At 32.5% G+C, this 15041-nt stretch overlaps 1 protein-coding gene and 1 long non-coding RNA gene across 2 annotated transcripts; both read left to right on the top strand.

Annotated features, from left to right (window-relative positions):
• The first annotated feature begins 7957 nt into the window (after positions 1 to 7957).
• On the top strand, positions 7958 to 8939 carry LOC110939291. Its single transcript, XR_002592142.2, has 2 exons — positions 7958 to 8138; positions 8567 to 8939. It is a non-coding gene; the product is annotated as an uncharacterized LOC110939291 (long non-coding RNA).
• A 1613-nt stretch (positions 8940 to 10552) lies between these two features.
• Positions 10553 to 13720, top strand: LOC110939292. Its single transcript, XM_022181002.2, has 4 exons — positions 10553 to 10774; positions 11334 to 12439; positions 12541 to 13007; positions 13077 to 13720. The coding sequence occupies exons 1-4, from the start codon at positions 10711 to 10713 to the stop codon at positions 13594 to 13596; spliced, it is 2157 nt and encodes a 718-aa protein (XP_022036694.1). The 5' UTR covers positions 10553 to 10710; the 3' UTR covers positions 13597 to 13720.
• The last annotated feature ends 1321 nt before the right edge of the window (positions 13721 to 15041 follow it).

Genomic DNA, 15041 nt, shown 5'->3' with positions numbered 1-15041 from the left:
GATGTTACTCAAAATGCACTTGATGAAGGAGTAGCAAGTGTAAAAAGAGATAGAGCGGCAAAGGATATGTCAAGGTGGAATGAAGAAAAAAGAGCTTACATGGAGCTGAATGCGCAGGGTTGTTCTGGGCTAAAGGATGTTCAAAATCCTGAGCTAAAAAGAAATCCTACTAGAAAAGTAAGGAAACCCAAGTCCACACCATCCAGACTCACAAAGCATACTTCAAAACCACCATCCAAAAGCCACCAACATCAAACCTCCATACAAACAGCTGCTGAAATTCCTGCTGTATCAACATCTGCTGGTACTTCAGTTGTTTCAACAACTGCTATCACTATAACACACACTACAACCACTGCCTTACCACCACCACCATGACCACCTAAAACAACATCTCCATCATCTCCTCCTGCCAAAAAGCAGAAGACAACAGATGTTACAACATCTGCTGTAATGACAACAGTGGTTGAAACACCAGTTGTTTCAACAGCTGTTAGTCAATCACAATTCACTGCCTCACATATCACCACCACTGTTCCACCCAAAACATCATCTGCCTCTCCTACAATAAAAAGGAGAAGGGTTATCATACCAGATGATGATTCTCCATCACCACCACTAACATCTTCAAAACCTCTAGCACTTGTCACAATTCCAAATCCCATTCCTCTCTCTTCAGCTCAAATTCAAAAGCCATTACCTCCTGCAGGTGTTCTATTTCCTCTAGAACTTATAGCAGTTAGGGAAGAAATCAAATCTTTCTATTATGAGGATGACCCTGCTAAAAGGAGTTTGCCATCAGTTGAAGGATATCCCAGGCCAAACAATATTGAAGAATATTTGAAAATCAAGGCTAAGCAAGCAGAGGATATCTCAAACAAGAATAAACAAGGGAAATCTGATAGAGAATTTCAGCAAAATTATCAGTTTCTACTCACACAGGTCAGATCTTTGGAGCAATTTGCTAAAAATTTATGTCAGCAAATCCCAGAAAGGGCAGATGAGTCCTTGAGAAAAGACTACATTGATAACATCATGGCCTACAAGAAATACAAAGGAGAGAAATATATGTACAAAAACTGGACCATCTCTGAGCTTGAAAATGAAGCAGCCAGGATTCAAGAAATGATTAAAAATAAGGTCAAACATACTCCTCCTGAAAAATTCAAAAAGATTGTATCTGACAAAGCTTTAGAGTTGAAGAGAATGAAAGAGGAACTGATAGCAGCTGATTATGGGTCAAAGAATTCTGTGTCAAAGTGGGGAGAAGATAGGGTCAGGGCCACCTACAAAAAGTTGGAGGAACTTAGGAAGAAAGATCCAACAGTTCCACAAAAGCCTGACTATTCCAAAGCAGAGGTCTCAACAAGACCACCAAAGCTGCATGTCAAAAGAACCATTGCTCCAGCTGGTGCTGCCATCTACAAAAGAAGGAATCAAAACCAGATGGGTGCTGAAACAATCCAAGAACTAATGGCTGGTGATGCTCTTGTAAAAGAGGGCATTAAGATAATGATTAAAGAAGAATCTGGATTGGAAAAATCAGCAAGTACTGTTCAGACAGTCATGAATAGGCCTGCATCACCAAACTCCTCATCCAATAAAAATCTCCCATGAAACCCACCAGGCTCAAAAGTACTAAAGTGGAAAACTGATAAACAGACCCACGTACTGACAGTGTTCAAGTCTAGTGGAGAAGTGAAGAAATTAACAAGGGAACAAGCTCTTGGCCTGAGTCTTGAAGATTTGCAGGATCTCCTTGATCTTCCACTTAGCAGGGATGATGATGACACAGATGCCTTAACCTTTGAATTACAACTCAAAGGGCAAATAAGGGAACTGCTGATGAGGCAATAAAGATCTACTAATAATGGAGAGTTTTGGCATTATCTGTTCCAGGGGGAGATTGTTGGGATTGAACCCTGCCAAAGGAACAGATAATTAAAGCCAAAACTGGATCAGAGCAGTGGATCCAGAATAAGCAGATGTTATGCATACAAGTCTCTCCCCTTGAAAGTGGTTTCAACATCTACTAACCTCCTATCTACTGATTATACAAACTGCTGACCTACAACTACTGTTCAAGTCAAAGACTGATGAAGAGCTAAAGCCCTGCTGCCCAATCTGCTGCCTTGAGTCAAGCACTGCTGATAATGACAAGTACTGTTGGGTTCACAACAGTGGAAGGATGCAGCAGTAGTTTTGTTTACTTTATGTAATGAATTGTAATAACAGTAGTTAGTATAGCAGAGGTTGTATAGATCAGAGGTTAGAGTTTGTTAGGAAGTTAGATGTCACTTTCATGGTGACGTCAGCTTAAATGCTTCAGTGGTTTGCTCGTGCCTATAAATAGAACAGTGCTCTGTACTGCTCTGTTTAGCTCATTCACCATTCTCTTTCTGCACGAACAAATTACTGAGCTCGGGCTGAGGGGGAGTTTGCAAAGCATACATGCAATTGTAATCAAAGTTTGAAATAAATTTAAGCATTTGGTTCTTTGTTGAAAATGTATGTTTGAAAGCATTTCTTCTGTTTGATTGTGAAAAGTTTACTTCCATTTAATTTCCGCTGCATTACTCTTTCATTATTCATTTTAAATTAAACACAAATCACAATCAATCCAAACTCAGATCCTAACAACACCAAATTCAGAAAAAAAACGCCATGAAAATACCCAGTTAAAACGCCATAAAACACTCAGTTCAGAAAAAACGCCATGAAAAACTCAGTTTAAAACGCCATAAAACACTCAGTTCCGAAAAACGCCATGAAAATACCAAGTTAAAACACCATAAAAACACATAGTTCAGAAAACGCCATAAAAATAACTAGTCTAAAATGCCATAAAACACCCAGTTCAGAAAAACGCCATAAAACCCATTTCATTTTTTTCGAAAAGTATATCAATAGTATACTCATTGGAAAGATAAAAAAACGCTGAGTTTTATGGTGTAATTTTTTTAGAAAAATAATCACGTATAAAAAAGTTATTGGCGTTTAAATATGATGGGGGGAAATGGCATGTGATTAGCATGTGCACCATTGTTTAGATCTTCCAATTTTACCCCCTCCTGGTACTTATACGGTTCCCATTATTTACAAAAATGCCACCACATCATCTTAGCCACAAATCACAAAGATCCTATGGCTGAAAATCGTTCCCACTGTTCTCACACTTCAAATCGTTCTCTTCTGATCCCATTCCTCTATATATATATAGGGTAAGGTTCATGAGAGAAACACCTTTATTGCGAAAACCGCGAGAACCAATGTGAACACAACCTAAAATAGCTAAAAAAAACCTAACCCCCCCCCCCAAAGCTAAATGCTAAAAACTAAACCCCTCAAAAAAAACTAACACTCCCCCCCCCCCAAAAAAAAAAAAAAAAAAAAAAAAAAAAAAAAACCTAAACCCCCCAATCTAAAATGCTAAAAACTAAACCCCCAAAAAACCTAAAAAATATAAAAAAATCTAAAAAACACAAATGTTAATTTAAGTATTTTTACATTAAAATCGCTACTTTTATTAGCCAAAAAAAACTTTTTTTTGCTACTAAAAGTAGCGATTTTATTATAAAAAATGTTTAAAAAAAATTTGTGTGTTTTTTTTAGCTATTTTTAGGTATTTTTGGTTATGTTCACAATGGTTCTCGCAATAAAATGTGGTTCCTAACGAATCCTTCTTCTATATATATATATATATATATAGAGAGAGAGAGAGAGAGAAAGAGAGAGAGGAAGGTTAACGTACATTACGGCTTAACGTACATCACGTACGGCAGGTAATTACGCACGTTCATTTTAAAATCACGCACGTTATAACTCAAAAATCCAAAATCACGCATGTTGAAACACAATAATTACGCATATTAAAAACACTAATCACGCATGTTATAGAACAAATCACGCACGTTGTTGTACGTGAAGTACGTTAAGCCGTAATGTACGATATACTTTTTCTATATATATATATGGTAGGGTTCATGCGAGAACCACCTTTATTGCGAGAACCGCGAGAACCAATGTGAACACAACAAAATAAACCCACAACACCTAGAGGTGTTCAAAACCGGATATCCGAAAATTCGGATATCCGAAATTTTCGGATACCAGATTTCATTATCTGAATCCGTATCCGAAATTTCGGATATCCGAATTTTCTGATAGTGAATCGGATATCCGAAAATCCAACTTTTTATTTAATTTTTAATTTTTTATTATTTTTTCATATTTAGAACCGGAAATTTCGAATAGTTTCGGATATCCGAATATAAGTTTTCGGATATTTTGGATATTTTCAGATATTTCGGATATTTTCGGATACATCGGATACTTCGGATATTTTCGGATATCCGAAAAAAATAAAAATTAAAGTTTCGGATATCCAAAATATCCGAAAAAAACAAAAATTAAAGTTTCGGATATCCGAAAAAATTTAAAATCACTATCCGAATCCGAAAAATTCGGATATCCCCCCAAAAAAACCTAAAAAAATTTAAAAAATACACAATTTTTTAATATTTTTTTTATAAAAATCGCTACTTTTAGTATACAAAAAAATTTGTTTTTAATTTTTTTCATATTTTTTTTATTAACGAAAAGTAGCGATTTTTATAAAAAAAATATTAAAAAAATTGTGTGTTTTTTAGATTTCTTAGGTATTTTTGGTTGTGCTCACACTGGTTCTCGCGGTTCGCGCAATAAAGGGTGGTTCCTAACGGATCCTTCTCTTATATTATATATATATATATATATATATATATATATATATATATATATATATATATATATATATATATAGATAGATAGGGGGAGGATCAAATGAGAAGAAATAATTAAATGAGAATAATGTGAAGAATATCCTAGCCATAGATTAACATGATCAATGGTTATAAATTAGTGTGGCAAAGATGTAAATAAAACAATCTTTTTATGAGTTTTCTTAATTGAAAAGGGTATTATGGTAATGTTAGTGTAAGATTGCATTTATGTTAATTTGGTGGTTACATTATGTTATTAATTTGGTGGTTACAATATTTTAACTAGTCTAAGAACATTTATGTTAATTTGGTGGTTACATTATGTTAATGTTTGTGTAGGATTTTATCATGTTTCTACATAACAAAAAAAAATGTTACTACACACCTCATATATCAAATAGGATGTTCCTACACACCCCTTAGATGTTCCTACACACCTTCTGGATATTCATACACAAACATATAATATTCGTACAACCTTTTTAAAGGATATGTTCCTACACAAAAAGTTAGAGAAAGTTGAATTATATATTTGTGTAGTAAGTATGTCATATGAAGTAGGGTGGTTAAATAAATTAATAAATTAATTAATTTATATATCTTGTTTTATTTTTAAGTTATAAAGTAAAAACCATAAATGAACTAATTTGAGTAGCTAGATTATAGGAAATTATTACATTAATTATAATGTTAGAATTACCTCATTACCCTTATGAATAAAGCATTCTTATTGGTTAACTTTTCTTCTTTTTTTCTCAAGATTTTTTTCTTCTCATTTGAACTTCCCACTATATATATTTATATATATATATATATATATATATATATATATACAAACACATATAACATCCATAGGTGATAAATTTTATAACATTACCAAACCTAATGACAAATAGCTTATACTACTTGTTTTTTATTTTTTACATAACTTAAATCGCTATCGGTAACCAATCTATATTCTAAATTTTGGAGTTTTGACATATTTATGTTAAATATAATTAGCTTGTAGTTGTTCTAAAAACTGAAAGTAAAACAATTATCTGTTTAGGGTGCATTTGAATTAAATCGAATTTATTCGAATTCGAATTTCAAATACTAGTCGAATCGAATCAAATCGAATACGAATTCAGGTAAAAATTCAAAAACTTTGAAAAATTCGATTCAATTAATTTGAAATTCATTATTCGATTCAATAAACACCCATATAACAAGTCTCTCAAATATAAGAGTTAATTACTGTTTTCGTCCCTGTGGTTTGTCAAAAATCACTATTTCAGTCCATTAGTTTAAAAAGTACGATTTCAGTCCCTGTGGTTTCACTTTCCTAACCATTTCAGTCCACATTGTAACCATTTCAGTCCCTGTACTTGCATAATACGTGGATTGAAATGGTTACGAAAGTGAAACCACAGGGACTGAAATGATTACGAAAGTGACACCACAGGGACTGAAATGGTTACGAAAGTGACATCACAGGGACTGAAATCGCAATTTTTAAACTAATGGACTAAAACAGTGATTTTTGACAAACCACATGAACGAAAACAGTAATTAACTCCAAATATAATATCAAAACAATGATAAATATCGGTCATCTTGTCCTTGCTCTTTGACTACTGCAAATCCCTTTTGACCAACATGTAGAAAGAAGTGATAATTTGCAAATATTGAAAGAATATACAAAAACTGATATTATCAAACAAGTTATGATGGAACCTAGAGACCCCCAACTCTTTTTTTTTTCTTTTTTACAAAATCAACCAAAAGATCATCACAAACAACAAATCCTTCAGTCGGATACTCCTTAGAGCATTCACTGGCATCAAATTGTGTGTGAAATGTTTTTAAAATATAAAGAATATAAAAAGTGGTTGTGAGTGGAGGAGAGAAAAAATGTTACTGTTCATCTGTATATTTAGAAGGACAGTGTTCACCCCTATAATTTTTAATATATTTTGAAAGTGATTGTGAGTGGAGGAGAGAGAAAATGTAATAATAAAAGTATAAAAAAATATTATTTAATTGAAAAGAAGAGAGAAAATGTAGTGTTTTTTAGTGTAGTTTATGGTGAAAATATGGTGGGATGGATGTGAATGCTCTTAGAGCATTCACATCCAATCCATTATATTCTCACTCTAAATTACACTAAAAAACACTACATTTTTTCTCTCATTTTCAATTAAATAATATTTTTTATACCTTTATCATTACCTTTTCTCTCTCCTCCACTCACAACCACTTTCAAAATATATTAAAAAATTATAGGGGGTGAATAGTGTCCCCTCAATATACAGATGAACAGTAACATTTTCTCTCTCCTACACTCACAACCACTTTTTATACTCTTTATATTTTAAAAACAACACACACATAATTTGATTCCTTGAATGTGAATGCTCACACCACCCAATGACCACTTTTTACACATAACCACTTTCATCATATTGTTGTCCTAACTATAGAAATACAGATCAATATATGATAAATATTTAAGATAGTTAATAACACCTCATAAATATTAAACCATCTATGATTACAACAGAAGTATGTTACGTGGATAATACGCTCAAATAAGTACACAAATAATGTTTTGATAATGATTGAAAACTAAATGTATAAAAAATAGAAATTCTTTTGTATGTAAAAGACCAAAACTTATAGGGACCCCTAACCTTACAAATTATATATTTACCTCAAAAATAATTTTGAATGCATAGTGTACGATGTTCTTTAAGCATTATTTGAAGAAATATGTAACTTTGCAACTTTAGATCGAGGGTATATCAAATTACTCCTAAACATATATATTAAGCTTAAACGACTTGGAAAACAAAAGGTGATAGCTAATATGGACAAGTCACAAGTACTAAAATGTATTTGGTCATATTGTAAAATCGGTGATGATAATAAACAGGGGCGGACTTATGTATAAAGTACGGGTTCCCGGGAACCCAGTCTTTTTTTAATTTTTAGTATAAATATATATAAGAAGCTGAAAAGGAACCCATAAGTATATTATAAAAGGAACCCATAAATATAAAAGGCCTTGGTTCCACTGGTTCTGCTCCCGCTTTTCTTCCTAACCCACCCGAGTTCGAATCCTGTAATTGCTGTCCTTGTCCGGTTTTTTTTTTTCAATTTCTCTTTTAATTTTTTTTTATTTAAAATAATAAAACATTAAAACCCATTTAGGGTTATCAAAAACCTATACGCCGCAAACAACTAACAAGCGAACAGAGATCATCAAACAACATCAGCGCAGGAAGCAGCTCCGCCTGGAGTTGGACCGCCTCCGCCCTCGCCTTCCGACTGCTCCGCCTCCGCCTCCGGCTGCCGAAACTTTGTTTTTCTTATCCATTTATCATCATCTCAATTAAGGTTAGTTTTGATTACATTAGTGAGTAACTGATTACAATTTGTGATGATGATTAACAGCTAACGACAATAAGATTTGTGTATTTGATCTGCATCTGCTCTTAAATGGTTTGGAACATCAAACATGTAGATAGTAAGATTTTGTGTATTTGTATGAAGTGGGTCTCTATGTAGACATGTAGTGTCATTGTTCCAGCTTTTATTGTTGAGAAGTAGTCAATTAATCCACTCTTTGGATTGTTTTATGAATATATTAGAATTTAAAAATCATTCAACTAGTTTACGAAATAATTATCCTACAAGATATGTATTTTGATAGATGTAGACTATATATATTCCATAACCCTTAATTACTTGTATCCATCTTAGTGGGTCATTCGATGAGTTTAACTTGCTGATGAAAGTTAATATTGAATCTGTTTGGTATTTAGGCATTATCAGTTATGCAGAAGAATATTTCAAGTTTTTTTCAAAGGCAACCACCACCTAACATTGAATCGTCATCTTCAACTAGTAAACCCTTGAAAATCGTTTTGGATACATGAACGATTCTTGCATTTGTTACATTGAAAAGGAGTTCTTACAACAAGTTTCCGTTGAGAGTGTAATGCAACGTTTTCAAAGATGAAAACTCGTCGTCAACAACTTTAGGTAGTTTTTTTTATTTGTAAGACGATCGTATTTTATATTGTGTTTTTAAATTTCTAATGACAATTTTCTTTTCATCATTGTATCATACTTTTATTATGTGATGAACCTTACCCGGTCCGAACTATCGAACCGACCCGAAATTCTTTATGTTAATTGGAGTATCTAAAAAAGTGAACCCAGTGAAAAATATTCCTGGATCCGCCACTGATAATAAACTCTATCAAAATAGAAGTTCAAGTGTTTCACGATGTGTTCTTAACAAATACGTAGTATCTTTTTTTTTTTTTTTTCTAGATTTTGCTTTAAGTACCAAGAACCGACTTTGCCTAAACAAAAGTTGGTCTCTAGTGTTGATGGTTAAACTAAACCTACTAAGGTCAATATATTCACTTAAAAGGTGAGTTGCTCAGTAAAGATCCGCTCAAGCTAAAACAGTTGATAAGGTAGGGTCTGGAGAGGGTAGGATGTAGACAGCTTTACTTCTACCCTGTAGGAATAGAGATGCTGCTTCCAGTAAGACCCTCGGCTCGATAGTAGTTTTGCATCAAGCCTTAGACATAAGACACATAACACTCAACAATTGAGACAAAGGCCGATTAGTGCATGTACCACCTTGTCTTTCGACTATCAACGCTACCACATGATGCATGATTAACCATCCCCCTCTTTTAACGTTATTTTTATGAAATTAGTAAAATAACGTTAAAATTAATACTTATATATGTTGATAAGTATTTAAACTTTATGCCAACATTTCTAGGACTTCACTCTTCATTCGTTTAACGCAAAACACCACTGTGCCCTTCTATAAATTTATACATCTTTGGGTTATCTTTTTGTGAGAATACTTAGGAGAATTTCTTATTATTTTAGAATAAGTCTCTTTATTGTTTAGAACTTGTATGTTTTCATAAGATGCCTTGTTTGTTTCTAAAATAAGTAAAAAATATATACATATAACTTGAAGATCGAAAAATCCTACATAAAAGAAAGACCAAATAACACATCGGAACCAAAATAAAAACCATTCTTTGGTCATAAATTCGTTTTGTGGTCGGGCAACAAAAGTATTTTAATTTGATTTTATATAATCGGTGATAAGGGAGAGGATCAAATAGAAAGTTTATTTTGGCTAGGAAGGATATGAAGCAATAGGATTATAACATGTTGCAAAATTTAAAATAAAGAGAAATAGTATTTTAGTTAATTTTATCCAATTTTCTCCTTTCTTCTCTCTGTAACTTCAAAATCCACCATTTTCAAAACTCACCTTCTTCAACCTTTTCTTCAATTTCTATCTCAATAATCACTACATTATAGTGCGATATCCGTCACCAATCAATGATTCAAATACCCAATCAACGTGTTCTTCAACTTTTTTTGAAGAAACCCAGTTTAATTTCATACAATATCTCATTTTTTTCCCGTGATTTTGAAGCGAATTACGCGATTCGTTCGATTCGATCGCTGATAAGTGTTTTTAACATTCAAATTTCGTCAATCGTTGAAGAAATCTGAAGAAATCGGCTTCGATCTATGTAAGAAATTTTTGAATTGCATTTTTATGATTTGGGTTTTTGAATTAAGTGATTGCGTTTACAAAGTAATGAAAAAACACTGTTTTTTTTTTGTATTTTCAGTCCATTGGGTTTTAGAAAGGGGAAATGCCACTAAAATGTAACTAAGTTTGTCAAGTGTCTCAATTAAGTCATCCAAACTTTTTTTGTCTCTCTAAAGTCATTAAACTTTAATTTTGTGTTCTAATACGGTGTAATTATCAGGTCATCAGGTTACCATGTTTTTCTTTTATTTTTTATTTTCTTTTTAATGCTTATGTGGATATTATTTATATTAGATGGAATTTATAAAATAAAAACACATTAAAACCTACGACTGGTTCATTCCTCCCAAAACCCTAGACGACATGAACAACGGCAACGACGACGACGGACCTTCAATCTTTGATGATCAGATTCGTGATTCGTCAGGTACGATTGCTTCTATCGTTTTTGTTTCATAGCAATGATATATATTGTTTCGACGAAGACTCGGAGACAACCTGTATCGATTCGTTTTTGTTTCATAGCTTCTTTCGTTTTGTTTCATAGCAATAATATATTGTTCATAGCAAGAATACCTTGTTTCGATCAAATATGCCTAATGAGTAGAATAATATATATACAGATTATCACATAATATATAACGAGGAGAATACATATGTAGACTTGCACGTGTAATGATAATATTTAATGAAGAAATTGGTTATGGACTTTTAAACTTGGTCATATGAAAGCATTTAATGAAGAAAATGATGGGTTTCATTTATCGATGGTCATGGATACATGTTGAAAGAATTCTCACTTAAATATCAAAGTATATTGTTCACAGCAATAATAGATTGTTCACAGCAATAATATATTGTTTTGATCAAATAATAGATTGTTCACAGAATTGATTCACTTAAAGATCAAAGAAATTGGTTTTGATGTGATGTTGGGTGATCACTATTGATTTACTAATTTGTATTTTTTTGCTATTTATATTCAGTAATAAACAGTACGGAAGTTGGGTCTCAAACAACATTACAACATGAAGATGATCAAATCGAAAAGGACCCTTTTTTGAGTCTACTTTGTTATGACAGTGATAGCGAAAAGGATGATCGTGTTGAAAAAGATGACGAGGCCAGTTCCGCTGAAGATTGGAGTGCAAATGAAAAGGATTATGATAGTGATGGTGTTGAAAATATCGAGCGTGATGTTGTATATCCGAGCTACGATCCAACAATTAATTGGAGATTGACCAAACCTATTCTAGGAATGAAATTTGAGAGTCCTACACAACTAAAGGAGAGTTTAATTGACTACGGAGTATCAAATGGTTATAAATTAGAGTTTACAGTCAACGACTATCGTAGGTTGCTGGTGGTATGTGGGGAAGAAAAAACCGAAGATAAAGAGGATCATTCAGGAAAAAAGAAGAAAGTCAGGACGTGTCCATTTAGGCTTTGGGCCTCAAGGCTTACAGGTGAGGATTCATTCCAAATAAAAACACTAAACGAGAAACACACATGCACAAGAAAGTATTGTTTGGGCTCTCTTGTTACATATTCTTGGATTGCAAAACGATATTTCAAACAAATAGTTGAAAATCCGGAGATTAGTTTAAGGCAAATGCAGACCGATATCATGAGAAAATTTGAATGCAAAGTGAGTATTGGTCAATGTAGTAGAGCAAAAAAAAAGGTTTTGGATGATTATGAAGGTGGTTTAAAAGAACATTATGCTAGACTTTCAGATTATAAAGCCGAGATATTAGAAACTAATCCAGGGAGTACTGTCATGATGGCTGTGAATCAAGTGGAGAATGGAGAAGTTTACTTTAGTAGTTATTATATTTGTTTTAAGGGTGTCAAAGATGGATGGATAAATGGGTGTAGAAAAGTTCTTGGTTTAGATGGGTGCTTTCTAAAAAACAGTGGTCAACTACTAACGGCTATGGGAAGAGATGCCAATAACCATATTTTTCCTTTGGCATGGGCTGTTGTGTCTGTTGAGAATAAGGAAAACTGGAAATGGTTTCTTAGTCTAGTGAGGGATGACATTGAAATGGAAAGTGGACTTGGACTAACTCTCATTTCAGATCAACACAAGGTATGTGATTACTATTCATATGCAGTTTAGTTAGTTTTACTTTTTTGTTTAACAAGGGATATTATAATCAAACTATTTTATATTGTTATTGTTTTCATTAGGGAATCATAGAAGCCGTGAAGGACGTGTTTCCTTATGCTGAGCATAGACAATGTGTAAGGCATATTTATGCTAACTACAAGAAAAAATATCGCGGAGAACAATTTAAAAATTTATTTTGGAAAGCTGCAAATGCAACAACTGAGGAATATTTTGAGAAGAAAATGGAAGAATTGAAAAACATTAACAAAGGGGCGTATACCCATCTAATGGAAAGGAATCCGGTTACTTGGTCAAAGGCTTTTTTCGAGCTTAATAAGGCATGTGATGCGTACGAAAATGGCATGAGCGAAAGCTTCAACTCACGCATTCTATCAGCACGACGGAAACCTATAATTACTATGCTAGAAGAAATCAGAACATTTGTGATGGAAAGAATATTTTTAATGGCAAAAAAAGCTGGAAGATTAAAACGTGATGTCTGTCCGAAAATTAGAAAAAAGTTAGAAAAAATCAAAGAAAATCAAAGGTACGACAAAAGTAATTATTACTTTTACATTTTTGGTATTTTTTATTAATTTTTTAAACTTTTCGGTAGGTATTGGAAGGTAGTTCCAAGTGATAAGACCGTATTTGAAGTGAGAAGTGAAAAATATGCGTGCGTGGTGAACCTTGATGAAAAAACTTGTAGTTGTAGATTATGGCAGTTGTCAGGCATACCTTGTGTTCATACAGTGGCAACGTTGTCCTTCGTTAACAAGGACGCAGAAACTTTTGTTAGTTCTTGGCTTAAAAAGGACTTGTTCAGAGAAGCATACAAATATCCAATCAAACCACTGAGAGGAAGTACATTTTGGCCCAAAACTGATGATATAAAACCTTTACCTCCAAAAGAGAGACGGATGCCGGGTAGACCAGCAATAAAGAGGAAAAGAAGCGCTGATGAAAAAGAGAAAAAGAACCCGAAGGTTGGAATTGGAAGAAAAATGTCTTGTCAAAATTGTTATGGAACGGGGCATAATGTTAGGTCTTGCAAAAATGAGAAAAAAGACCCCCCAACAAAGGTGAAAAGGCCAAAAGGTAGACCTAAAAAGCGTGCTGCAACGATGAAAGTCTAACATGATTTCGTGTTTTTTTTTTTTTTTTTTTTTGTGAGTTATCTTTTTGAGACATGAATTTTGGACGATGTTGCCTACGTTTTTTGTTTATCTTTTTGTGACGAATAGATACGATGGTATTGAAAGTTTCGGTTTATCATTTATTTTTCATTCATAATAATATTTTATAGTCTTATTAGTTTAGTATGAATAAAAAAAAACCAATACTATTTTTAAAATAAAAAAAAACCTCAATCGTAACAATTTTTGTTACTCACTCAAAAGTAATTTTTTTTTGCTTTAAAAACGTAACACTTTATATTTTATTAATTTTAGAATAAAAATGATTTTTCAATTTTTTTTAGAGAAAAATCCATGTCATTAATTTTATTTTCCACATCATATTAAAAATTAAAAAAAATAATAAAACCTGACACATCATCGTTACTAACCTGGTAACCTGATAATTACATACTATTAGAACATCAAATGAAAGTTGAGTTATTTTATAGAGACAAAAAAAGTTTCAGTGACTTAATTGGAACACTTCTTAAAGTTGGTTACATTTCTACGAAGTTACCCCGTTTTAGAAACAACACATTTTATTGTGTTTTTAGTCCATTACGCTTTAGGTAAAACACATTTTATGTGTTTTTAGTACATTTTGTTTTAGAAAAAAAAAAACACTTTCTTTTGTGTTTTTATCTATTGCGTTTTATGAAAACACATTTTTATGTGTTTTTTGGTCCAATGCGTTTTAGAAAACACATTTTGAAGTGTTTTTAGTCCATTGCGTTTTAGGTAAAAACACATTTTTATGTGTTTTTAGGCCATTGCGTTTTAGAAAAAAAAACATTTTTATGTGTTTTATGGTCTATTGCGTTTTAGAAAAACACATTTTGAAGTGTTTTTAGTCTATTGCGTTTTAGGCAAAAACACATTTTTATGTGTTTTTAGTCTATTACGTTTTAGAAAGAACACTTTCTTTTGTGTTTTAAGCCATTGTGTTTTAGAAAAAGACATTTTTATGTGTTTTTTGGTCCATTGCGTTTTAGAAAAACAAATTTTGAAGTGTTTTTAGTCCATTGCGTTTTAGGTAAAACACATTTTGAGGTGTTTTCAGTCTGTCGCGTTTTAGAAAGAACACTTTCTTTTGTGTTTTTAGGCCATTACCTTTTAGAAAAAAAAACATTTCTTTGTATTTTCTGACTATTGCGTTTTAGAAATAAGACATTTCTTTGTATTTTCTGGCATTGGGTTTTAGAAATAAGACAATTTCTTTGTTTTTTTTGTCCATTACGTTTTTAGAAAAAAAACAGTCATTTTTTACGCTTTTTGTCCATTGCGTTTTACGCAACTTGGTTTTCGAAAATATAGCAATAGTATACTCGTTTTAAAGATTAAAAAACACTCGTTTTTTGGTGCAATTTTTTATAAAAATAATGTCGTATGAAAAGTTATTAACG

The sequence above is a fragment of the Helianthus annuus genome, chromosome 5 (genome assembly GCF_002127325.2).
Source record: "Helianthus annuus cultivar XRQ/B chromosome 5, HanXRQr2.0-SUNRISE, whole genome shotgun sequence".
Lineage (NCBI taxonomy): Eukaryota > Viridiplantae > Streptophyta > Magnoliopsida > Asterales > Asteraceae > Helianthus > Helianthus annuus.
This window is presented reverse-complemented; position numbering and strand designations above follow the sequence as displayed.